Source organism: Oreochromis aureus, linkage group 1, assembly GCF_013358895.1.
Source record: "Oreochromis aureus strain Israel breed Guangdong linkage group 1, ZZ_aureus, whole genome shotgun sequence".
NCBI lineage: Eukaryota > Metazoa > Chordata > Actinopteri > Cichliformes > Cichlidae > Oreochromis > Oreochromis aureus.
Genome location: NC_052942.1, coordinates 4,878,450 through 4,904,040, shown reverse-complemented (window position 1 = coordinate 4,904,040; position 25,591 = coordinate 4,878,450). Strand labels below are relative to the sequence as shown.

General features: G+C 39.9%; 2 protein-coding genes and 3 long non-coding RNA genes across 9 annotated transcripts in view; 3 read left to right on the top strand and 2 right to left on the bottom strand.

Annotated features, from left to right (window-relative positions):
• adamts17 (ADAM metallopeptidase with thrombospondin type 1 motif, 17) overlaps positions 1-25,591 on the bottom strand; it is a 244,039-nt gene that overhangs the window by 30,118 nt on the left and 188,330 nt on the right. For all 3 annotated transcript variants that reach the window (XM_039598209.1, XM_039598238.1, XM_039598269.1), the window contains exons 14-15: positions 24,343-24,470; positions 8,230-8,350 (exon numbers count right to left, since the gene is read on the bottom strand). In XM_039598209.1, the coding sequence (XP_039454143.1) occupies positions 8,230-8,350; positions 24,343-24,470 (249 nt within the window). The remainder of the gene's footprint in view (positions 1-8,229; positions 8,351-24,342; positions 24,471-25,591) is intronic.
• On the top strand, positions 10,995-17,926 carry LOC120432967. 2 transcript variants are annotated; one of them, XM_039598435.1, is made up of 5 exons: positions 10,995-11,195; positions 16,347-16,537; positions 16,671-16,764; positions 16,946-17,128; positions 17,759-17,926. In XM_039598435.1, coding segments are annotated over exons 1-5 (606 nt in total). In that variant the 5' UTR covers positions 10,995-11,058; the 3' UTR covers positions 17,760-17,926. The 2 variants fall into 2 exon arrangements, with proteins under 2 accessions (XP_039454369.1, XP_039454343.1); XM_039598409.1 differs by having other exon boundaries at positions 16,946-17,138.
• LOC120433081 lies at positions 11,676-13,399 on the top strand. Its single transcript, XR_005608309.1, has 4 exons — positions 11,676-11,809; positions 12,667-12,720; positions 13,159-13,247; positions 13,341-13,399. It is a non-coding gene; the product is annotated as an uncharacterized LOC120433081 (long non-coding RNA).
• Positions 13,478-15,163, top strand: LOC120433070. The gene is made up of 3 exons (XR_005608301.1): positions 13,478-14,182; positions 14,428-14,524; positions 14,777-15,163. It is a non-coding gene; the product is annotated as an uncharacterized LOC120433070 (long non-coding RNA).
• LOC116312429 lies at positions 17,990-19,729 on the bottom strand. 2 transcript variants are annotated; one of them, XR_005608332.1, is made up of 4 exons: positions 19,348-19,729; positions 18,704-18,851; positions 18,405-18,608; positions 17,990-18,325 (listed from the first exon to the last, which is right to left on the bottom strand). It is a non-coding gene; the product is annotated as an uncharacterized LOC116312429 (long non-coding RNA). The 2 variants fall into 2 exon arrangements; XR_005608322.1 differs by lacking the exon at positions 19,348-19,729 and having other exon boundaries at positions 18,704-19,329.

Sequence of the window (25,591 nt, the reverse complement as noted above, 5' to 3'; positions counted from 1 at the left end):
AAACGGTTGATTCTGTTCACCTGGATGTAGCGTTTTCAGTGGGAGAAAACACTGAATACGTCCAGATGAACAGAATCAGTCTTTAGGGATTTACTTACCTGGATAATTGAGCATGCATCCAAGACACATGCAAGCTAAAAGCTTGGCACAGGCTCTCTTTCAGACTCTGAAACAACTCTCCCTAGTTGGTATCCCGAAAGAGATACTGACTGACCAGGTCACGTTGTTCATGTCTCACACACTAAAAGAACTATATGCGGGGGGTCACGTGGCCAAGCCTTAAGATGGCAGCTTAGTGGGGTCGCTCCCAAGACAGTGTACAAACTTTCCATAAAAAAGCCTTGTATACGCGGTTAGTGTAGTCTGGAATATACGGCACTGACATGTCAAAAGCTTCATCTGTGAAACAGTGTGAAATCTTTACCCGAAGACGCAAGACAGGCGCTACACCATCGACATCCGACACAGATGCTAACATGGCTAGCATAGCCGAAGTTTTGGATGAACTCAAATCACTCCGGTCGGATTTTGGAGCCAAGTTGGACAGCATCAATGTAAGACTGACGGGGATGGCAGGCGCTGTGACTGCGCTGGAGGGTAAAGTCTCGGAGGTAAAGCAAGACATATTGAACCAGGGGGCTCATATCGAGGAGGCCAAAGCCTGCATTGCCGAAGTTGAAAGCACACTTGAAAAAACAGAAATGTCACTGAACTTGGCTATCAAACGAATCGCACTTCTTGAAGCCAAAACAGATGATTTGGAAAACCGTGGACGACGAAAGAACTTGTGCATCTTCGGCATAAAAGAGGGAGCAGAGGGGCAGCAATCACTCTTCGACTTTATTAACATCATGTTTCCTAAGTGGCTGGGGCTAGCGCCCGACATGTCATTCTCACTGGAACGAGTGCATCGCACGCTTGCCTCCAGGAAACCAAACCAGAGCAGAGCGGTGCTTGTTCGCTTCTTAAAATTCCAAGAGAAGGAACTGGTATATCGGGGATTTCACCCGGTTGTCAAGCGGTTTATTAATATCAATGCCTTCCGTGGATTCCAGCACAACCCATGCAGACTCAGGATCCTGTACGGTGGAAAGATCCACCTCTTCTCAACACCTCAAGAGGCCGAAGAATTCTACAAGAATCTGCCGACGGAAACAGCAGAGGATGCTCATCACCAGTGAGTCGGTTAAACAATAGGTTAACCATTAAGACACTTTATGTGGAACTTATGTTAACATAACTGGGTGTTTTTAAGCGCATAGTCGTTCTGAGTTTAATCGCAATCGTTTTTGGGTTATATATTAACAGCTAAACCTTAACTAAGTCTTTTTTGTTTTGTTTTGTCCTACCAAGGGTAAACTTTACTTTATTATGGGGGAAAATCAGTATCATTATATGGTTAGTGTACACTGTCTGATTTATGGGGTTTTGGAGAGGTTGCGTTGACTAGTTACTCCTCAGTGATGTGGATTAACGTCCTCCAGATAAGTTGTTCAAGGGAGGGGGGAGACATTTCCAACAAGGAAATGCAAATGTTCAATCAGAAATTGTTTACAAGCTCTTTATCTGGTATGTGTGAGTGTGTGAATGTATGTGCAAACCTGCTTCTTCAATTTTTACTTTATTTTGTTTATTTAAGTAAACAGTCTGACAATATTTTATGGAGAGGACAACTAAAGAAAACATTTTGAACGTTAACATTACGACCTGGAACCTTAGGGGGATACGGAAGTTCGTTAAGCTGAAACAAGTATTAAACCGACTAAAACATTTCAACTCTAGAATTATTTTCCTACAAGAATCTCATCTTACTGCATCAGAGATGCATTTATTAACCAAAAGATGGCAGGGTCAGGTATATTACTCTTCTTTTACTAGACATGCCAGAGGAGTCATTACTCTTATACATAAGTCAATCCCATTTCAAACTATGAGCGTGATTACAGATCCAAACGGGAGATATGTAATTGTGCAGGGCCGTATCTCCATGTTAGAAATAAACCTGATAAATATCTATGGCCCCAACGAGGATAACCCATCCTTCTATGAAAATCTATTTCTCACAATATCAACCTCGGAGGGCCTTTATATCATAGGAGGGGACTTCAACTGTGCCCTAGACCCTAACCTGGATAGGTCATCTCAAACTGACACTACTCATACCCAGACTAGAAAAATACTTTTTAACTATATGAAAGATTTGAGAATAAATGAGGTCTGGAGGACAAGGAATCCAAATAACAGGGAATTTTCATGTTATTCTAGTTCGTATCGAAGTCATTCACGGATAGACTACTTTCTTATCTCTACAGAGTTACTACCTTGTGGTGAGAACTGTTGGTATAACAGTATTGTGATTAGTGATCACACAGCAGTATGTCTATCAGTTAAATTGGGTGAAGTTGATCAAGGTGTAAAGCGATGGAGGATGCAAACATTCTTGCTAAAGGACCCATCATTTGTCAAATTTATAGAAACTTGCACTGATCAATATTTTCAAATAAATAAAGATGAAACCACTGCTAGTATTAGGTGGGAAGCATTTAAAGCTTACATAAGAGGGGAAATTATAAGCTACAGTAGCAATAAGAGTAAGCAATATAACCAAGAATTAAAATCGTTAGAAAGGCAAATTAAATCTAATGAAACAGAATTTTACCAGAGCAATGATCCCACTAAACTGAACAATCTGACTATTCTAAGAGTTAGGCATGATAAATTAAAAGCAGAGAAAGTGGCAAAAAGTTTAATGTGGACCAAACAATTATTTTATGACCAAGGAGAGAAGGCAGGAAAATTATTGGCCTGGAGGATAAAAAAGATGCAAGCAGAAAAAGCCTCCAGCCTGGGTTGACATTGAGCAAAAAATCTGTTCCAGATCTTCCTTTATACACTTTTCTATATTCTTCAGACATTAAGACCTTAAGAAAAAATATGAGGAACCCTTTCTTGAAAAATACAATTGTAATTTGGCATGCAGCTCATAAATATGTGGGCGATCCTCCATCGCTTTCGCAATTTACCCCTATTTGGGGAAATGAAAAGTTCATGCCTGGTAAAAGTGATGGAGGATTTAAAATATGGAAAAATAAAGGCATTCAAAAAATTAAAGACCTATATGCAGACGGCATGCTGCTCACATTTGATCAGTTATGTAAAAAATATTTAATACCCCCAAAGCACTTTTTTAAATATTTACAATTGAAAAACTATTTGTCATCAAAACTGCAAAGGAGTGCTGAACTTCCACCATTAACAAAAATAGAGGAGGCATGCATTAAGAATACAAGAGGGAAAGGTTTTCTTTCTATATATTATAATTTACTGATGCTTTCCTCCAAAGACTGAGCAGCAGATAAACTGGATGCTTGGAGAAGGGAGATCCAAGAGGACATAGATGAAAATGATTGGAACCAGGCTTGCTTAAAAGCACAAAAACAAACAATAAACACACGCTTTAAACTACTGCAATATAAATGGCTCATGAGAACCTATATAACACCTGTCAAACTTCATCATATGTCCAATGACATTCCGGACATCTGTACTAAATGTTTAGTTGAAAAAGGAACTCTTCTTCATTGTCTATGGGAATGTCCTAAAGTCCAGGACTTTTGGAAAGATGTTATCAAATATCTGTCTGAAGTGTTTAAGGTGAAAATCCCTTTAAAAGGAAAACTCTGTGTACTTGGAATATACCCAAGGGAATTTAAGCAATCGGAAAAAAAACCTAAATTACTGGACTATGGACTACTTCAAGCCAGAAGAGCCATTGCGCTATGTTGGAAGAGTATGGATGCTCCCTCCACGGGAATCTGGAAGAAGGAAATTGCAGTCTCTCTAGGCCTGGGTAAGAATTTCAGTCTCTAGATGTGCAAAGCTGGTAGACACATACCCTAAAAGACTGGCAGCTGTAATTGCAGCAAAAGGTGGTTCTACAAAGTATTGACTCAGGGGGCTGAATAATTACGCACGCCCCACTTTTCAGTTATTTATTTGTAAAAAATGTTTGGAATCATGTATGATTTTCGTTCCACTTCTCACGTGTACACCACTTTGTATTGGTCTTTCACGTGGAATTCCAATAAAATTGATTCATGTTTGTGGGTGTAATGTGACAAAATGTGGGAAAGTTCAAGGGGGCCGAATACTTTTGCAAGCCACTGTATATTGCCAAGGGCAAACAATGGGACTTTGTGAATATGTGGAAGCCATATATGGATATTTTAGGGAGTGGAGGTGAAGGACATTTATGAAAAAGAAGGAAAAGAAGAAGGGAAGGAGGGGAAAATCTTAACTCATTGTGTTTTTGTATTACTGTGAGAACTATGCTCATTTCTACATTTGAATGTGATGTAGGCAGGTTTGATGTATGGATGGGTGTGTGAATGTGAGGGTGTTCTATATTTATTTGTATTGTACTATATAAAAAAAAATTTCAATAAAAATATATGGGAAAAAAAAAGAGCTATATGCATTACTGGGCATTAAATCTATTCGGACTTCAGTCTGAGGGTGGTAGATGCTGCCTTTTTTACTGCTAAAGTCCATGATCCGTAAGTTCATTCACGTAACTGGGATCGCTGGCTAGACCCTCTGTTATTTCCAGCGTGGGAGGTGCCCCAAGCCTCCACAGGATTTTCTCCCTTTGAGTTACTGTTCGGCAGGAAGCCGCAGGGGGTGTTGGACCTGATTAAAGAAAACTGGGAGGAAGGTCAGAGGTTGGCTAAAAACGAGAATCAGTACGACCTGGACCTGCGAGCAAAGCTGCCCACTTTGGGGAGGTTTTCACAAGAAAATATGCTCCAGGCCCAGGAACATCAGCAGCGCTTATACAACAGAGGGGCTAGACTCAGGCAATTTTCACCAGGAGATAAAGGGTTGTATTCCTCCCTTCTTTAAGCTCAAAGTTACTCGCCAAGTGGGAAGGGCCTTTCATGGTCACACGGCGAATGTGGGACGTAGACTATTAGGCGGTACGGTCGGACAGGGGTGGAACCACACAGATATTTCACATTAACCTCCTTAAAGCATGGAGAGAGGCTGAAACCACTTCTCTGGTGAGCCTGGTTAAGGAAAGAGAACAGTTGTGGTCAGTGGTGCCGAATTCCTCTATTCCCGCCTCCCTCCATTGAGATGACCATCTCACACAGGCCCAGAGAGCGGATGTTGCTGCATTGCAACAGAGGCTTGCAGAGCGGTTTGTTCTTCTCCAATCACAAGAGACTGTGCAAAAGGAATTGGCAGAAATGCTAAAGCTGGGAGTAATAGAAGAGCTGCACAGCGCTTGCTGTAGCCCCATAGTTCTTGTAGTGAAGAAGTAGGGGTCTATATGGTTCTGTGTTGCAAGGTGAACTTAGTCTCATGGTTTGATGCTTATCCCATGTCCTAGGGTGGATGAGCTCCTTGACCGGTTAGGCACTACTTACTTCTTATGACGCTGGATTAAACCAAGGGCTACTGGCAGATTCCTTTGTCTATGGAAAAAACAGCCACCCAATACGGTTTGTACAATTTTATCACACTTCCATTTGGCTGGTTTGGAGCCCCTGCCACTTTCCAGTGCCTCATGGACCGGGTGCTGCATCTGCATGCTGCACAGTAGCGGTTTTTGATACGGGCGACACGGGTGGTTGCCCGGGGCGGCATCGTGGTGGGGGACGGCATCACGGGCATCGGCAAAAAAATAAAAAATAAATAAAAAAATTGCTCGTACTCATGCTGCCCCGACATCAGCCAGCGCATATTGGGAATGTCGTAGGCACCGATCGGTTTTCTATCGCCCATTTGCTGGGAGTAAGGGCGCCCTCCGTTTGCGAGGTGCGCCTGCTGCTTGCGGAACAGGGAGGAGAGGGCAGGGCGGCGGGGGATTCTCTGGCTGGCTGGAGTGGCATCCAACAACCAACTCGCAAAATAAAACAAAATAAAAAACAAAACAACAAACACGAAAACACCAGACATTATGATACAGACTTATAATTTGCACCAATGTTTTTTCTAAATTCTATACGCGAAAAGTGAGCGCGAGAGCCCTCGGTGCGCCTGCGCGCTGCTGTGCTGAAGTCAAAGTAAACTTTATTGTCATCGCCGCTACATAAAGTACAGTATATAGAGAGACGAGACGACGAAGCTCCAGTTACAGCAGTGCAAGTAAACAAACAATAAATATAAGAAGAGTAAGAAAATAAATATAATAATAATAATAATGCATTGGATTTTATATAGCGCTTTTCAAGGCACCCAAAGCGCTTTACAGTGACATTATTCATTCACGCTCACATTCACACACTGGTGGAGGCAAGCTACGGTTGTAGCCACAGCTGCCCTGGGGCAGACTGACAAATATACACTTTAGGACCAGGGGTAAAGGGATCAATAACAATTTAAAATTTATAATTTACAGTTTGATGATTTAAAGTCTCACACACAACCCGTCGAAAGGGGAGGGGGGCCGGCTTCTTCCAAATAGAGCACATTTCATTCATAATGATGTAAATCCAAGCCCGTTATGTATTCATGATTTGAATCCTGGGTTGTGTGAAATCCCAGAAATACACCTTAGACAAAGTGAATCTGTGATGTTGCATATGCTGCCGCCTACCTGGAGAATGTTATCATCCATGACGACACCAGGGCGGAGCATGTGGCTGCAATCCTGGAGTCCCTGAGGCAGGCGGCGCTCACGGCCAACCCAAAGAAGTGTGCAGTTGGACTGAGGGAGTTACAATATTAAGGGTACCACTTGGGAAGCGGGCAGGTGCGTTCACAGATGGATTAAACAGCAGCCATTGCATCTTGCTTGTGTCCCAAGACGAAAAAGGAGGTGAGGCGGTTTTTGGGGCTGGCCGGTTACTACTGCCAGTTCGTGCCTGTTTTTGTGGAGGTGACCAGCCCCTTGACTGACCTCACCCGAAAGGGTGCCCTAGATCTGGTCCGGTGTAGGAAGCAGTGCCAGGCTCCATTTGTGCAGTTGAAGAAAGCTTAAAATTAGAGGGCTGGGGGACATTTTGTCATAGGAGGTAAGAGCTGAAAACTGTCAGAGTGGGAGGCCGGGTACAGGATCATGGAAAAGGAGTGCCTGGCCATCCGGTGGGTGGTCGACTGCCTATGTTATTACCTCCTGGGCCACCGTTTCACCCTCTGATCACGCCCCACTGCAATGGCTCCACCGCATGAAGGATGCCAACACCCAGATCACATGGCGGTATCTGGCCCTCCAGCCTTTTAAGTTCAAAGTGATCCATAGGCCAGGGGTGCAGATGGTCGTGGCCTAAGTTGGGTGGTGGGGGTGTGTAGCGGAGTGTGGTTGGTGGCTCGTATGCAGGGGAGGAGTGGATCAGTGGGTTCAGGGTGTGGTGTCAAGGAAGGCTGGTTTTCGCAGCTGGTGAGCATCATCTAATCATGCCTTCTGTATTTCAGAAGCGGCTGGACTGGAGAGGAGAGAGAGCTGCTGGAGCAGAGAGCCAGTGCTGCTGAGCATTGTGCACTGCAAAGTGCTGAAGCTCAGAGACCGCAGGTCCTTTGGCTTACAGTTAGGTTTAGGATAAGGGTTAGGGTTCGGCATTCATTTTTGACGGTTAGGTTTAGGGTAAGGGGCTAAGGAAATCATTATGTCAATTAGATGTTCTCACTAAGATATGAAAACAAGTGTATGTGTGTGGTTGTGTAGGTGTGTACGCAGATGCTTGGGGGGGTTAAATATGTGGGGGTAAACACAGGCGCATGCTTAGAATTTTACATCTAATAATCTCTCAACTATTAAAGTAACTGGTGAGCAGTAAATAAACACCAGGGACAATTACTAAATAAAGAAAGACACATTGGTCCATTAATGTAACCAAATAAACAATACATATTGAATACCCCAACTGACTAAATTGACTAAAATTAAATTGCATCTCATTGTGTTGGAAAAGAAGGAAATGCAAAGACAGAAACATCCATCATGTCACGTTTATAAATAAATGGGTGTGACTTTAAGCTGAAGGCCAATATAATATACCATTGTAAGATTTTAATAAAGCTGAAAACATTAGAATATGTTGGTTTCACCTGAAATATTTATTCAGGATCACTTTTGGTTTAAATAAATTTAAACAATCCATCAAACCACATCAAATCAGGAGTCAATGGCAAAGACTGGGTACTTGTTAAAAAAGGCAAAAAAAAACTACAAAAAACCCCCATCTGAGCAGCATACTAGCTAGACATGAAAAAATATATACTCACCCATTCCCCTAGTGTGGTTGAAGTCCCCTGTCACTATTTTACAGGACTGTCCATCTCCATTACAAACACCACAGCGGTCCTCTTTAGCAGATGAGCCAATGATGCTGTCACAGCCGATTTTCTGTCCATAACAAAACAAAACCCAACTGTAAAATAGAGGGCTGTTGAGAAGTACATTAAAATTTACATCTTTGTATGCATATGTAAAATTATATCCTTAGCTCAACATACAGCAGTCGCAAAAGGATTGTATATTACCTTGAGCATGGAATGAGTTTACCACAATATTAACAGATGAAATAAATTATTTAATTTACCCATAATTTAACAGTAAATAATTGAGGTCTGTTTATTGTATGTTAGGACTGAAAAAGAACAGGAATTTCTTAGGTAAACAGAAAATGCAGCCCATTAAAAAAAAAAGATCAATATTAATGAATCTATTTCTTTGCCTCTCTCCTAGCATGCCATTACTCACATGCCAGGATTTAAAAAAATAAGCCTCCCACTATGGCGTTATTTTTGTGCCACTATTCTGAGCGCACGTAAAAAAAATTTCCAGGTGCAAATGTTGCATTTTGAGGAGAAATTTATTTTGAGAGAAGAAAAGCTAAATTTGAGTGAACAAATTTCATTGCTGCGTGCAAAAAATGTATTTCAGTGTTTATTATTATCTTTATTATTATATACACACACAATAGCTGCCCCTCTCGCTCAGTTTTTGCATTTGCGCTTGATCGCAATGTGTTGCTCGCGCTCTCAACATTTCTGCCCGTGCGCGTTCAACTCTTTCTGTACACCGTTATATTTGTGCCACAAAACCAGCCAATCACAGACTTGGATGCAAAAAAATCTGATTGGTTGTTTTGGTCTCCAATCAGCTCGAAATGACGAAATGCAATATCCCAGAATCCATTTCGTCCAAAACTCAAACGAGGCAGTGGCAGAGGAACGCAGAGTGGTGGAGTTTGAAATATCACTCTTTCTGGAATCACAAAATAAACTTTTAAAATATTTTCAGGCATGAATGGTGCTGTGTAAACTTGAAATATCAGGCATCTGGGTAACAGATGTCTGTTACCCACCAGCTGACCGGGTGGTCAAGGCGCAGGTCCCAGGACATCGTTTTCAAACCCCCCGTGGTCTTTCGCTACTCGGGTTAAACATAATATATAAGTCACTTAGATCAGCAGTCCCCAACCTTTTTTGCGCCACGGAACGGTTTAATGTTAGACACTATTTTCACGGACCGGCCTTAACGTTTTGCGAATAAATACAACAAAATAAAATGATACGTCCAAAACAAAAAACTGTGGTATTTTGTAAATATAATAATCAACGCAAATTCACAGTGTAATTGTGTAACTTTATTAGAAGTGTCCTCCTGAAATGCGCCAACAACATTGAGAGTAACATCCTCCTCTCTGCCCCTTAATGCTCTTTGGTCGATATGGTAACGCCTAAATATTTATTTCAAATTAAGACACACAACTACAAAACAAATGTAAAGTACATGAAAATATATAATTCACCATAACGCTAAATCAATAAGAGCCCTGTGCTTGTTTCTCTGCAACGAACGTAATGATGGACAATGGGGGACAATGACACCCGAAGTGTGCCGTCATATCCCATGATGTAAAATGTTCTTTTTTTATTTAAACAGCTGACTCTGAATTAAATCTAACATAAAAAAAATATTTAAATTCAGGAGGAAACATTTTCATAAAATGACGGGTGAAATTCAAAATAGACTGACAGCTTTCCAAGTAAGACTTCATTATTAAATAAAAGGTCCAGTTATGAAGCTGAACTTTAATCTCAGCCAAACTGATTTACTCAGGAACAAATCAAACACTGAAATAAACCAAACATTAACATTTAGAAGTTATCTAAGTGACTTATATCGGGGCGGGGGGCTGGGAGGAGGTGTTGGCTGTCCGATTGGGTCCGTGTACTTTTCGGTATTTGAAGTTTTGTTTCAGAAACCAAAACGAAAAAACGATATTTAAAAGAATTTTCATTTTTTTAATTTTTGATAAAGAATAAAATGGGCGAAAATAACTTGTTTTTTCATTCGGTGGTAACAAATAGCCGTCATACACTTAAAATTAGACGTGCTTTTTTGGATTTCTTCGTGATTCAAATAATGAAAGTATACTAGCGCAAAAACAAAAAAATAGACGCATTTTCAATGTCTGAAACGGGAAGTACTTCTTCTGCGCGTTTTTTTATGGCGCGCGCACACCGTCCCCACACAAAGAGATCGACGGCCTTAAAGTTACACTGGAATAAACAGAGGATGGACCATTACGTTGTTTTTAGGAAAACTAAGAGAGTGACACTCGGGACGAAGACATGACTGCAGAAAAACTGGGTCGCATCTTTCAGGTAGATATGTAAACTTCATGCAAACTTTGCTTTCAGCAGTTTTTTTATGAACGTTATTGTTCTTCCTTACTGCGGAACGGCTAACGTTAACATTTGGTGATTTCATGTAGGCCTACTTTTACTAATACTATGTCTAGCCGTCTTCATTGTGCTAATATGTGAATTGTGCACATGTGCTAATGTGTAAATAGTTATTCATTGACTTTTACCGGCTACTAGCTAATAAGTAAGCCTTTAGAGCCTATTAACCGTGTGCACAGGAGTAACACGTTAGCAGAGCAACGTGATTTACGGAAACTTTTCTTAAACAGGTATCCGCGCATACTCTGTACATCACGGATGATTCAAACGTGGCTATGTTCCCCAGGTGCGGTCTCTGGTGTTTTCAGCGCATTAGACCTTACACCCAGAGGTCACTATGAAGTCCACGGAGAAGACATGGAGTCAATTCCAACAGCAGGTTCCAGCGGGCAGCGTTTTGCATTTATGCGAGCACCAGCTGTGGCAGCGTCTGCACCTTCACGTTCACAGCAGGCTACTTCAAGTTCCCCTATGTCCTCCAAAACATTTCAGAGGTAGGATGAGTCTGTGTTCTTGAATATTAAATTACAGAACAGGCAAAATAAAAAGAAACATAAGGTGCATGGATAGTTGAATTGTTAAGAATAGCAAAGCTGTTTTAGTACAATTTGCCTATAGCAATCACTGAATGCACCCTAAAAAATTATTCAGGGGCTTAGTAAATATCATTATAATTCTAAGTTAGATGACCTTGATTAAATCTTTGAAAATCACAAAAGTGTTATCTTGAGTTGAAAATACTGAAAAGAATGCTTAAATTTTCAACACCAGTTTCTGAGTTGAACTGAGCTCTTTTGTTCAAGTTTATTTAAAAGAAAAAATTCTGTATTTGAAACACAGGGTGCATTATTTAAATCTACTCAATATATCTCATAGAAAGTACTCAAAATAACTGAGACACTGGTATTCATACTTATCATTGTCTTGAACTTTAATTATTAATGGTTCAAAATCAATATAATTTTGTCCCCAATACTAACTTAAAACTTTGAGTAAGACTAATGACCTTTGGCGTGTACCGCGCGCGAGGAGCATGGCCTCATGGGAGATTTTCTGCACGTTGAACGAGACAGACACACATCCACTGCAGACTTGGTAACGTTTTCAGGTAAGTGACCAATTCTTACATTAGCTGTCTTTATCCACACCGTTCTTTTATGACATGTTCTGAAGAAAGCGTTTGTCATGGTGGCTCACTTTTCGCAGCGTGTTTGTGCACGTTAATTTAAGTTTTCAACCCGTCTTCCAGTCAAGGCAGCGGGAAACCGCGCCCTTTTATCCTTTTACGTTCTGAGTCGCTATCTGCGTTCCGGGTAATTTGACCGGAATGTCCCGGTACCAGCGACCTGACCGTTTAATCGGGGGCATTTTAGGAACCACGTGAAAGCAGGTGTGCTCAGACATTTCTAGAAAATGGCCCTGTTGAGTCGCGGTGCGGGAGCTGCGGTAGTCACGCGGCCTGACTCACTCTGTCAGATTGTTCAGGAGGAGATGAACAGACGTCATCAATGGCTTTGGTAACTAAGAAGACCTGCCCGCGGAACAGTTCATAGCAGCAACCATGCTGCTTAGCTTTCTTGTTCTATGTGGGGTCTTTCAGAGCATATAAGACGCTGCTTTCAGCTTTGTCCCGAACAGGGCCAGTTTTTTGAGAGAACGCTGAGAGGACCGCCGGGTCAGCAGATTACCTCATCCAGGGCTGGTCCAAAGTACTATGGGGCCTTAAGTAAATTTAGACTCGGGGCCCTACTTCCTTTCAGATCCCAGAAAATAATGAAAAAAAAAAAGCTTTGGTCCTTTGGGTCAAGCCAAAAGTACCATCATTTCCAGTATAGTTACTCCCAATTTACATAAATAAATGTTTATTTCAATCCAAGCTAAAATTTCTTATAAGAGATTGATGCTATGGCAGATTACTCAGTGACATGTTTTGTAATGATAAAGTTTTGATTTGTATTTTTTCAGCACCATCTTCACCACCCGGAGAAAAAAATCTGCATCAACTACAAAGTAAAGCAGGTAATTTTACTCAGAGGACTTGATGTGTTAAATTTTGGAATGATATGATATTGTTTTATACAAGCTGAGTAGTGGATGGTGATACCACCTAAATATTTATACTGGTTTTGTGGTGGGTTATTTTAGTCATACAAATGCCAAATCTAAATTTTGAGAATTTTTCAGTTCGGTAAATATATTGATGAGTTCATGGTCTGTCATCTAGTGTCACCATACTATCTTTTTATTTATACAGCATGGTGATGTGATTCAGATTATTTCAATGTGGTTAAGTATTGTACTTTGTTCCATGTTGACTTATTTGTAAGTTGTATCCTCCACCTGAATTGGTAGTGAGTATTGGTTATTCAATCAGTTAATCATACAAAACTGTAAATATGGTTATACACCATTCTGTCATCTTCATACTGTGAGACATATTTTCTCACAATTTTTTAGGTCACAGGTGATGAGATGGCAGTGTAAACTCTGCAAACATGAGGAGTCATCAAAAGTGTCACTACTCAAACATTATCGAGTGAAACATGGTACATTTGGTCATGGCTATTCCATACCCTGTCTTCATTGAATTGTCCTTGCTCTTTTAAGACATGGGGTGCCTTACGCTCACACTTGTCTAGGTCTCACAGTTCGCATGAAACGGAGGGCTTCACAGACCGGAGTTTTCCGCCTGTTCCCCTCTAGAGCCGAGCCTCTCTTCAGTTTTCGGCACCAAAATGACCAAGGTCGTTGGACAGCGACCGCCCACCCCCGCCAAACTTGACCAGCTGATAGCAAGGTTCACTGATCGCGCACATCAATGCACTGTTCAGTCAGCTGCAGTGACTAACAACACTGCCTTGCTAGCATTTGTCATCTCCAGGAAGGTGGAGGAAGCAGAGCTGCCAGAGGAGCTGAAAGGCTTTCTCTGTAAAGCCGCTGACGCGATTCTGAATATGTGCGCCACTTCAGCGGTGTGTTCCTCTCGCATCGCTGCCTGGCAGACGATGGTTCAGAGGGCAACCTGGCTCCGCCTCTTCCCTCCAACATTATACAATCTCACAGGGAAATAGTGCAAGCAATTCATAACATAAAATTTAGAAGCTTAACATAAAGTATTATCTTCCACTAAGGCTTTAGTCTGCATACTGAACAACTCCACTTATATGGATTTATGTCTGGATGAGTAAATTAATCTTTTGCATGTTAGAAAATAAGGTCCAGGTTGCAAAAAATGGTAGTTTCACTTAAAGATTTTTTTTTTGATTGAATCAGAATTTTGGCCTTCAGATTTTTTGGCCTTGGTTTTTTGTCCTCTCCCATCCAGGTCAGTGCAGAGTTTCATAGGATCACGACCCTGAACCTTGAACCAAAGTTCATGTCATCATTGGACTTGTATTCATCCAAACTCCTGTCCTTGTTTCAAGCCAAGAAAGGTGCTGCTGGACAACGCCACAGGGCACAGTTAAACCTTCTGCTTCAGGTAAGGAAGATTGCATTTTCTAACCACAAAAACGTTCCAACACAGCATTGAAGAGGCCCTTCCACTAAAAACGGCTTTTCTGAGGTTTCTGTTCAATATTTTAGCTCCACAGGTGTTCTTACCTTGATGGTGGGTGTGAAAACAGGTCAACAACAGAAAAAAAAATAGTTATGTTTAAGCTAGAAATGGTAAGTCATGTTTTAAATGTACAAATTTTGCCTCAGTTGAGACTTCCTGTTTTACAGAGTGGAAATTCCATCGAGAAAAAAACGAGAAGTCATCATCAGATGTCTCATTGACCATCTGGGAGAGGATCCAAGTGCCTTAATCAAAACCTTTGAGGTTGGTGCAATAAATCTGTTTTAGGAATATTAGTAGTTTATTTTAGCTTGTGAGATCATAGAAAAGTTTTAAGATACTGTTCTAAAGAAGAAAAAAAAACACTTCAAAGCATACAAAAGAATAGCATTTGCTCAAAGATTTTGGAGCACAGTGTCCACATATTATGAGTACCGGTGATCTCATACAAATGAAACTTTTTGTTTCAATGTTTGGAAATATGTGAGCTTAAAACAGTTGTTTCTCTTTTTAAAGGACGGTGCTGATGCTGTCTTTGTTGAAGAGGCTTTGGCTGAGGAGGTGATGAAGATTTACCTGCTGTAGAATCAAGACAGGTCAGGCGAACCTACTGATGTGGGTATTGTTATTGAAGGCGTTACTGTTCTGGGCAAACTTGGGAATCTGAGCAAAGCCTGTTGCTATCTTTTGGGACTGTGCTATGCTCTGGATCTGAAACACCCCAAGAATCTCAAATGCACATTTGAAGCATTTCAAAAAGTGTTCATGGAGCTGGATCCAGGAAACCTTTCTGTCAAGGTTCAAAGACTGAAAAATGACCTCTGTTCATTGTAGACAAAATTTCACAGGGCTGTTCTTAAAGTGTTAGACTTGTTAAGTGACATGTAATGCTCATCAAAAGGTTCAGTTATGGCATTACATTGTGTTGACATTCCTGTTCATAAATAATGTTTGTACCATAAACTGTGTTTTGTATTAACTTTCCAGATTCACATTAAGGTGTAAATGGGAGAGTATCTTCTGTATGGTTTTTTTTTTTTTTTTTTTTTTTTCTTAGCGCAATCCTTTTTGAAACCTTTTTATTTAAATTATGGATGTTTTTGGTCACTCTTTAGTTATAATCTGCCCAATTTTTGGAATCAAAATAAGATGTTCAAAACTATGTCACAGTGCAAATGTTTTTTCTTTTCAGGATTTATATTTTTTGGGATCTTAATTTTATTTTTGTCATTTGACCTTTTCTGAAAAGGTAAAGCACTGCGTTCACTTGAGCCACTTTTATTCTTTGTATGGCAGGTACATTTTTCTTGTTGTTAGCATCAATATGCCAGTTTTACAGAGTTTTATCAAGCATGCCAATTTGCATGCAATTTTATTATATAAGGCTGTTGTGACTGAAATTTTATCCAAGTTTTATCCACTGAATGTAGAACAGATTTCAGCTCACTGTGTTCAGAGAAGGAATCTGCTAAATGTGTGATTCACAAAAAGCTGGTTAAAATAAATCATTGTGAACAATGTTGAACTGACGCGGTTCTTTTTTTTCCTGTGTGTGTGTGTGTGTGTGTGTGTGTGTGTGTGTGTGTGTGTATATGTATGTATGTATGTATATGTATATGTGTATATATGTATATGTATATATAAAACACTTAATTGTAATTAACGTTTTTGCTTAAGTTAACTTTAAAATATTAAGTAAATTGAACCATTATTTAAAAACAAATAATTGTAATGGTGTAGGTTATATGTGCCAAGCATTTCAGCATTTCCTAATTAATATTTTATGTAGTTTGAACTTTTGGTTACTGTTGTTTTAACTTACATTTTCAATTGTATTTACTCAATTTTGTATGTTACTGTAACATCTTTAATTGTTCATAACAACTTATTCCATTTTAGTTGGATTTACTCAATTAATAAGGTGTATTTAAGAGATGTGATTGTTTTTGTATTTACTCATTATTTTTGAGTGTAAAAGTGTTGCACCAAAATATTTAAGTAATTATCAGTTTTAGTTCTTAGAGTGTGGATTTGTGGCCTGCTGTCTTTTACAAGATATGTAAAATTATTATGTTTTGTTTTACAGATCAGTGTACTTTGCAGATGTAGTTGGTGGGAGGTTGATTCCCAATAGAATGGTGGTTGTACGATTCCTGGAGTCTGAGGCTACGCTTCAAGGGATAGTAGGAAAAGTGCAAGATGCCATTGGTAATTACAACCCAATAATTTTGACAGATGCACAGGGCAATGCAATTCTGGAGTCGGAGGGCACAACAGGTGAGCCATAATATTACAGCTAAAGCCCATATCTTATGGAGAGACATGTCTTACCAGACTCTTTGTAATATTTATTGGGTAATATGGTATTGGCTTCTAAACAGGTTTCTTTGGTTTTGTTTTTCATCTGTAGGGTCACAGTACTGGAGACAAAATGCACGAAAAATTCTTGCTGTGCCTGAACAAGACTTTAATTGCCTCCAGGGAACAAAGAGGAAGAAACTGAGGTATGTGAATAAATATGTATATACTATAGGATGAACATCAATATAGAAGAATTAATTTGATTTAAATCCTATAATAGCAGTAAGACATCACTACATAAATCATCATCTATCAGTAAGTGATGTGATGTTTCTTTAAGCCAGTAAGTAGCTTTGACATCTGATTATCCATTTTTATTTGTAGCAGCCGTAAAGATGATGACAGTGCCAGTTTGGGAGAAGTGAGTGACAAAATAGAAGAGTTGGTGTTGGCATCTCAAAGTCTGCCAGCTGTCACAGCAGCAATCAAAGAGCTCACTGATCTTGCAGTTGCCCAGAAAGTCACAACCCCAAGCTGCAGACACTCAAGGAGGGATTTAGCTGCGTGGTTTGTATGAGTATGTTCAAATGTTGCTTAGTAAATACATTACATCTACACTAACATTTTAATTACAATTAAAACAATGTCAAACCACATTCAATCATTACTTTGGACAAACATTTTTTTACCAAACATAGGCTCTTTATTCAGCAGTGTCCATTTAAATACTTAGGCACAGACAATCAAGATGCAGGTCTACTGTAACATAACATTCAAAAGTTTACATGCACATTTAATTTGGGTTCTCCTTGCAATCTTGACTATGAAAGTATAGCTTTTCAAATTGATTACAATGTCAGTATGGGTGACGGTACACTGTTCACAGTAATGTAAAACTAAAAAGTTCACATTTAAAATGGGACTGTAGTTGCATATATTGAATCAAGTACCTGTAACTTTTTCATTTTTCTTGCTTGCTAATTGAGAAAATGTACTGATTTTGCCCCTCATCAATTATAGACAAAAATATAGACAGGGACTTTCTCAGAACAGCGTGAACAAGAGTAATTACAGAATAACCAAAAATATTCTGCATGCTGTCTGTAAATTTATGTCAAGACTGACTTTGAACCTATAGTTTGAACTAAATTCAACATAAATGGATAACAGTCTCACTTATCTGATTTACTTTTGCAGACATCATTGAGGATCCAGTGTTCTCACTGTGCTGCAGAAGCATTATTGGCTGCAAGACATGTGTGGAACAGTGGCAAGAGACATCACAGCACTGTGCAAAATGCAGGGAGAGTAACAACGGAGTTCTACAAATTACTGGTCTAACAGCTGCATTTTCTGTATTGAAATCTTTTTGCAGAGGAGTAATGTAGTGTGTACACACAAATGTTTACAGTCAGTTGATTTTTTTTTTCTGTTCTGTACAGTTTACAGATGCAGTGGTTCATACATTTCTCTGAGTTATGTTTATGAGACAGAGCAGAGCTTCTTTGTATGGCATAAAGTCACCATTTACGGCTCTAAAAAACAAATGTGAAATATCAGGATATTTTTCTGCAAAATGACTCTCTGTTCTAAGTTTGTCCTGTTCGGTTGTGAAGGGATCAACTCCAAAAGTCGAATATTCTTTGAGTGCAGATCCCAAGTGCTGCCTGTAAAGGTCTGCTGCTTCAAGTGCATTTGGCAAGAGCTCTGGAGAAATTCTTCTTTTACACCCATGTTCTGCAAAGTGATTTGGTATGCCTTTTCCTGTAAAAAATAGAGGAGGTGTTTAAATGTTCATTATCAGGGTTGTAAGCAATCTGACTTTTTTTTTTTTTTTTTTTACCTGGGATTCTATGAGCATTCCATGATTCTACCACACTTGCAAGACCAATGTTACACAGCTGACAGGTTAGATTGGACACACAGTATCGCACAAGGTTATCCTCCATATCTATCTCCTCCTGGTCCATCAGCTGGAGTAGGGCAGTTTTAGTGGGTAGTTGACACGGTTGTTGATTTCAGGCCAAATCCTTTCAACTGTGTGGTTCTAAAAGAGTTAAAAGAAACATGTCTTAAATGTGCGTAGTAGTACACGTAATAGTATAAGAATTTCAGCTGATGTTAATGGTACTTAAATCTTACTCTTGTGGATGAGGTCTGTAAATAAGGCAGTCTCTCCTGATTGAAGCGATGATGTGACAGCATCTCTTGCATGAACAGTGTTAAATAAAATTCCTTTCCATGGTCTACTCGCACCTGGTCCCACATACCATAGGTGATCACTGCAGGTCTGGTACAGGAAAAATAAAGAACATTTATTAACTATTTTGCTTTAAGACCAGCAAAGGTGTTATTATTTTGAATGTATTCATTCATGTTTTTTTTGGGTAATATTTTAGTTGTAGTAGGACAACATATATTTCTTAAGTTTCTTTGCAATGTCACTGTCATGCTCAGACTTTAGATGTATGTCAGAACAATTGAAAGATATGTGGAAATCCAAGAACCTTGTTCCATTCATAAATGAACACTGATTAATTGCAATAAAGTAGTTAAATGATTCATGTGCAATTCCATTTTATTTATTTTTACATTAATAGAAAATGTTGATCAAAATGTTTGGTAAGTTCTTAATATATTATATTCAGGAACATAACCAGACCCATCTGTTGCATGTCTAATTGAAAATCAAATATTGTAAATTTGGGTGCAGCTCATGTCCAATATGACTAACATGTCCATCAAAACACTTAAGATGAAATAAATGGTTTGAGAGGTTGTATTACCTGAAAACATATTCATAGATGCTCAAGTTGTTTTTGATTGGCATTGTGGAATGACTCACAATCTTTTTACTGAATCCATCTACAGCTAAAACATGGGTGACTCCAAACATTACAAGTTTCTCGTTTTGGTCCAGGTGAACCTTGTGCCCCATGCATTCAGCATGGTACGGTGTGGGATTAAGATTCCGAGCTCCCTTACAAAAAAATCACAAAAATAAATGACAGCTGACTGGATAAAGGCAGATTTGATCATACGTTTGAGGAAGAGTCAAGTAACTGTTAAAGCAGGGCGTACATCTGTTAAACAGAATTAGGCCCTACCATTACATGATGTATATCACAAATATGACAAAGAACATTGGAATACAGTTCTAGTGGAAGATTAAATAACATAGGCTACCTGGCGTCTTGCTTCATGATAAGGTTGATGCACCTCTCTTAAAATTGACCCAATTCGTCCCTCTGCAGCATGTACCCCTTTTGTGGACAGATAGCCCTTCATCATTTTATGCCATATGTTGGGCCCACCTGTTTAAAATAAAAGATCATGCTACTACTAGAACAACAAATGTAAAGTAGCTTATTCTGAAAGCAAATGTGTAAAGCTAAAGTATTGTGCTAATTAACTGTACAAATACCAGTGAGAGACATCTTTAAAATAACTAACGTTACCCACCACCATAAGACGCTAAAAGCGCAAGGCGCACGCGCACACAGTCTAGACTAACCCCTTACAACCCAGTTAAGACAACCATACACAGTCATAAGGTGAAGGAAGAAAGTACCTTACCTCATTTATAGCTTGTGTCACCTCAAGCTCCAACCGTGTGTCCGAGAGTCGACAGCTAGTGATTTGCTCAGCACAAAACTTTCTAACATTTCTCGCAGAAAATCCTCTCACTTCCCGTGTTCATATGACAGACGCTCTGATATAATTTCCGATGACAGGCCTTGTTTTGCCATCTCCATGATCACGTCTGAGTATTTTTCCAACGTCATGATGTCCACACTACAGTGTTTGCCATAAGTTTGCGCATCACTTGTACAGGTTGTTGACCTACTAAAACTTCCGGTTCAGACAAAATAAATAAAGGGCCCTTTCTCGTTCTTTTTTTCTTGGGTTTTTCGTTTCTGATGTGCGAAAGGACAAAATGAAAAACAATTGTTTTACGTTTTCATTTTAGCTTTTAAGTTGAGAATTAAATAAGTGTCTCATTTTCTTTTTTAAATTATACTTTCTGAAACGAAACTTCAAATACCGAAAAGTACACGGATTCGATTGGCCTCCCTGCTGCTGTGGAGCCTGGGGCGGTCTGCTTGCCTCCACCCCGGGAAAGGGTCACATCTCTTGGGTCTGGGTGCCGTTTCCCCTCTGGGCGCGGTACCTGGACCCAAGGCATAGAGTATGTTTGGGGAGTATGATTGTGTGTACATGTCTATGTATGTCTGTCCCTACGTTGGGTGAGTGCTGAGTGTTTGTATATGTGTGCATGAGGGTGGGAAAGCATGTTTATGTCTGTGTGTGCCTGTTTGTCTGTGTCTATATGTCAAGTCGGGTCTTAGACTCCACCTCCCTGGGTACTCCCAGGCCCTCCAAGTGTGGAGGCCTATCTCCCCTCACCACACTCCCTGCTGGTAACTGATGCCCTCAGGGGTTGGTGCATTGGTGGTTCTTGGTGTCCGGGGCTGGGCGCTCAGGTATGCACCAGCTCACTCCCGGTGGCTACTTGGCGGGGCCCGGTGCCTGTCGCTCGGTCAGGCCTCTTCCGGGGCAAGGGGCCCTCGGGCCTCGGCCTCGGGCCTGCAACTCGGTTCACTCTGGCACAGCTGGCTGCCGGCAGAGCCGGCGGGCACGCCGGTGCAGCCCCTCTGGCTTCTGCTCCGTGGCTACTGTGTGACCCCCTCATCTGGGGATCCCTCAGCCCTTCCCAGGAAGGTGGCACGGATGCCCCTCCGGTGGTACTCCTTGGGCTCTCGCACTCTGGGGCCTCTGGATGTCTGGAGCCTGGATCTCCTCCATGCCTGCTTCATGCCCTGGGGGCGGGGCTATGGGCCTCCACACCCTCTAGCAGACCGTTACATGGGGAAACCTTTTTGTATACAAGCGCGTTGATCCACACAGGTGTGCACACGGGTGTTCACTGTTCGTGAGACATAAACTACACCTTTCTTAGCTGCTACTTCAAAGCACATTGTGCGCTGTCTGTCCTGCGTGCTGCACAACAACTTTCAATATTTAGTATTTACTGCTGTTCACACTCAGCTAGATTAACGTGATGGTGTTGTGTTTAGTATGTTGCTTTGTTTTTGTTTGTTTTTTTTGCTTGTCTTTTCTTCTTTTTCTCTCAACAGGTGATCCAGGAGATTTTTATTTTTATTTTTCTTTCTCTTTGTCTTTGTAAGTGCCCTTTCTCACTGTCCCTTTTCCTTCTGTTTTCTTTTCCTTCCTCTCTTTCTTTCTCCCTTTCCTATCCCCCGTCATGTCTGTCCCATCTGTAACAACTGAAAATAAAATAAATAATAACAACAAAGTTTGATCAAATGGACCAATGCGGCAATGCCATGATGATCCATTTGGCAAAATAAATCCATTTGGTATCCTTGTTGGTCTTCAGACAACAATTCTGATGGCTTAAGAACCAAATGGGACAGACAAAAAAAAAAACAAAAAACAAAAAACAGAAAACTGTTTAAAAAGAAGTATGAGACGGTCGAGAATTTACGCCAGTGTCCTGTTATATTTTAAATAGCAAGGAGCAGACGGCCGAGTTTATTAAACTCCACCGAGACAGCGGTGACGTTAATCAGAAGGCTAGACCGTCCAATTTCACAGCCGTTTACTTCCGGCCTACCCGACCTTCTGAGGACCCGGCCCACGTAGACCGCGAAGGCCGGGTCCTCAGGAGGATGCAGCCCATGAATTTGGACACAGCTACAGAATAACTCCAGCTTTGTGTCTTTTTTAGCTGAAGTATGGGACAAATCGCGTTCCTTTTCACCTCACTAGGGATGTATTGTAATTGTTCCAGCCCAGAGTTGATCATGACCAATTGGCTAATCCACCACCTTTCATTGTTTATACCGTTACAAAAACAAACAAACAAACAAACAAACATAAAAATGAAAAATCACCATCGGCCCACCGGTATGCCCAATGGCCAGTCCAGCTATGCGGTCAGCTGGTGGGTAACAGGCATCTCCAAAAACGTTAGAGCACTTTTGCAAATATGTGATATCTTGATAAATCAAGCAGATATTTCAAGTTTACACAGCACCATTCTTGCCTGAAAATATCTTAAAAGTTTATTTTGTGATCCAGAAAGAGTGATATTTCAAACTCCGCCACTCTGTGTTCCTCCGCCACTGCCTCGTTTGAGTTTTGGACGAAATGGATTCTGGGATATTGCATTTCGTCATTTCGAGCTGATTGGAGACCATAAGATTTTTTTGCATCCAAGTCTGTGATTGGCTGGTTTTGTGGCACAAATATAACGGTGTACAGAAAGAGTTGAGCGTGCACCGGCAGAAATGTTGAGAGCGCGAGCAACACATTGCGATCAAGCGCAAATGCAAAAACTGAGCGAGAGGGGCAGCTATTGTGTGTGTGTATGGATAATAGCAAACACTGAAATACATTTTTTGCACGCAGCAATGAATTTTGTCCACTCAAATTTAGCTTTTCTTCTCTCAAAATAAATTTCTCCTCAAAATACAACACTTGCACCTGCAAATCTTTTTTACGTGCGCTCGAATTTTTTTTACGTGCGCTCAGAATAGTGGCACAAAAATAACGCCATATCCCACACCCTTTAAAGCCTCAATATACTGCCTCCTAGTATTAAGTTAACAGTAGAGTTTGCAGTGTTTTTGCAAAGCCCAATATAGGTAGGTATTTAAAGCTAACAACAGCTGTGCATTGCATGAGCTGTTCCTTTTTTTCTTCATACTATTCTCTTCACATCATATTAGTGTGTGTTAATGTTGTTTTCATATGTTCAGAGATTTCTTTTTTTTGGCTTGTTTTTTTAGATGTGTATTTGGTTTTAGTAGATCTTTTGTACTTTATATACACCATGTGCACAATAATTTAGCTAGGTGTATTGTTGAGGATTAATTTTACTATAGAACAAATTCAGTGCTCTCAGTCAATTGTTAATAAACCTGAATGTTTACCAATGGAAATATAAGTTTTAACATTCTAAGGAGAATACATGTGTGAACAATTATTAGGAAATTATTAGCGTGCACAAATATCAGGCAATTGAAGGAAAAAACTACTTGTTAAATTTTATTTTGTAGAGGCAGGAAATTAACAAATCAACACTTAACATCTCAAAAACTATCTAGTATCCAATATAGCCACCTTTCTTTTCAATGACTGCCTATGAAGGGACCACGCTTGAAAGTAAAATTCACAATAATGCCACTGTGTTTTAACATTATGGTTAGCTTTTGTATTTCTAGTAATCATTGTTTCATAACTATATAATATTATCTTTGAAGGTAGTTGCATTACTCTTATTTTGTTTAATGATACTACCCAAAAGACCAACACAAATCTTGGGCCTCAAATCCATTTGTTTGACAGCATTTGAACATGTCTGCTTCATTTCTGTATGACACCTGCTCACTTTTACATAACAGTAACAACAACCAGGGTGTAATAACACTGGCATTGACAACTGACACAAAGTCCAGACATCAACAGTTATTCAAAGGCTGAAACAAATTTCTGGTCAACATTGCCAGAGACTTTAATCAAATAGAGGCTGTCTGCAGGAGCAGGAATATAATGAATATAATGGACCTGAGTGATGCACATGTAGTATGTCACAGTGACATCCGAAAGCAGGTTTTGTTTTTTTTTTTGCTCGGGAATTACTGTATGTATCTAGAGCTGGGAGGTCCCCAGAAGACAGAAGTCACAAATGGAAAGAAGTCAAACTGTATATGTTCTATTTCATTACATAAGTGCAATAGTGTATACATATGTACCTGACATCTTCCATTAACACACAGGTCCACCTCATATGGTCCACAGGGAGTCCCATCCATTACTCTGTCAGCCATCAGGACTGGGACGTCTCGGCCCACTGGGCTGCAGAACAACATGCATGGCTTATCTGCTCATAAACACACACAAAATCCAGTTGTAAGATGTATGATGTAAACTAATAAAAACAGACAAGTCTGATTTTGAGCCAGTGTTAATTAGAAATAATGGAAATATTAATGGCATGGTGAACTGGGTTCACAAACAATGACTTCTAAAAGCATTCCTGAGATCATGCAGTGACAGAGTCATGTCAGCTTTTAATGTATTGATGCCTGAGAGGCTGAAGACCACAGGCATCCAATACTGATTCTTAACACTGGACGTCCTCAGCGAGTTCTGTTGATTACATTATGTACTATAGATGATGAATTATTCACAGAAATCTTTCTAGAATTTGTAGCTGCAGTTTTTTACTGATTGCTGAAACTCGGCCTGGTGCCATCTAACCTAATTAGTTTCAAAATGTTCTTTGTACTGTTTCTTTTTAGTACCACTTAATTTTCCAGCCATTTGTTTTCCCGATAAGTGTTGCTGCCATCAAATTAAAAGTAAGCTAATATTTTCCATGAAATAGTAAAATGTCTCACATATTTTCTGTGTTCTATAGGGAATAAATTACATGTTCGCTCAATTTTATTGGCATTTTACACAGCCTCCTTTTTTTCTTTTTTTGGAATTGGGGATGTACATTTCTACATTCAGTATAATTAAAAAATGCGGTCAAAAAATACGGGCAGCTGCCAGTTCTATCCCTTAGATAGTGTAAGGAAATGAGGTGTTATTTTTCTGCCATTTTTATTATTTCATTTTACTATTTCTAGTTTCATTATTTTGTTATTGCTATTGCATCATAATCATATAACAAGCATTTGCATTGACGCATTTATTAATAGTGATATTGCATTTAGATGTTTAAACATATTGGCACCCAATTAAGCTTTTATTACAGGTGCAGTTATAACCACTTTAAACTGTTGAGTTGAATTTATAATCTTAAATGTTTATATGCAGACTGCATTGTGAAAGAGTAACTCTGTGCCAAAATAAGACAGGAAGTTACATGTTTTTGAAGTTACATGCTTTGCAGGAAGTGAAACCAAAACCAGAGTCTGAGTGCGAGTTATTCTGAGGAGCTAGTCGGCGAGGTGAAATGGGGTGCAATTGTGGTTAGCACATAGACACACACGT

What these genes read in the sequence shown, in the direction of transcription:
- LOC120432967 (XM_039598409.1), top strand. Translation starts at nt 11,059, where the DNA reads ATGGAGTCAATTCCAACAGCAGGTTCCAGCGGGCAGCGTTTTGCATTT. An exon ending in TCCTCCAAAACATTTCAGAG is followed by an intron (nt 11,196 to 16,346) that starts GTAGGATGAGTC and finishes TTTGTTTTACAG; the next exon opens with ATCAGTGTACTTTGCAGATG. An exon ending in GGAGTCGGAGGGCACAACAG is followed by an intron (nt 16,538 to 16,670) that starts GTGAGCCATAAT and finishes TTTCATCTGTAG; the next exon opens with GGTCACAGTACTGGAGACAA.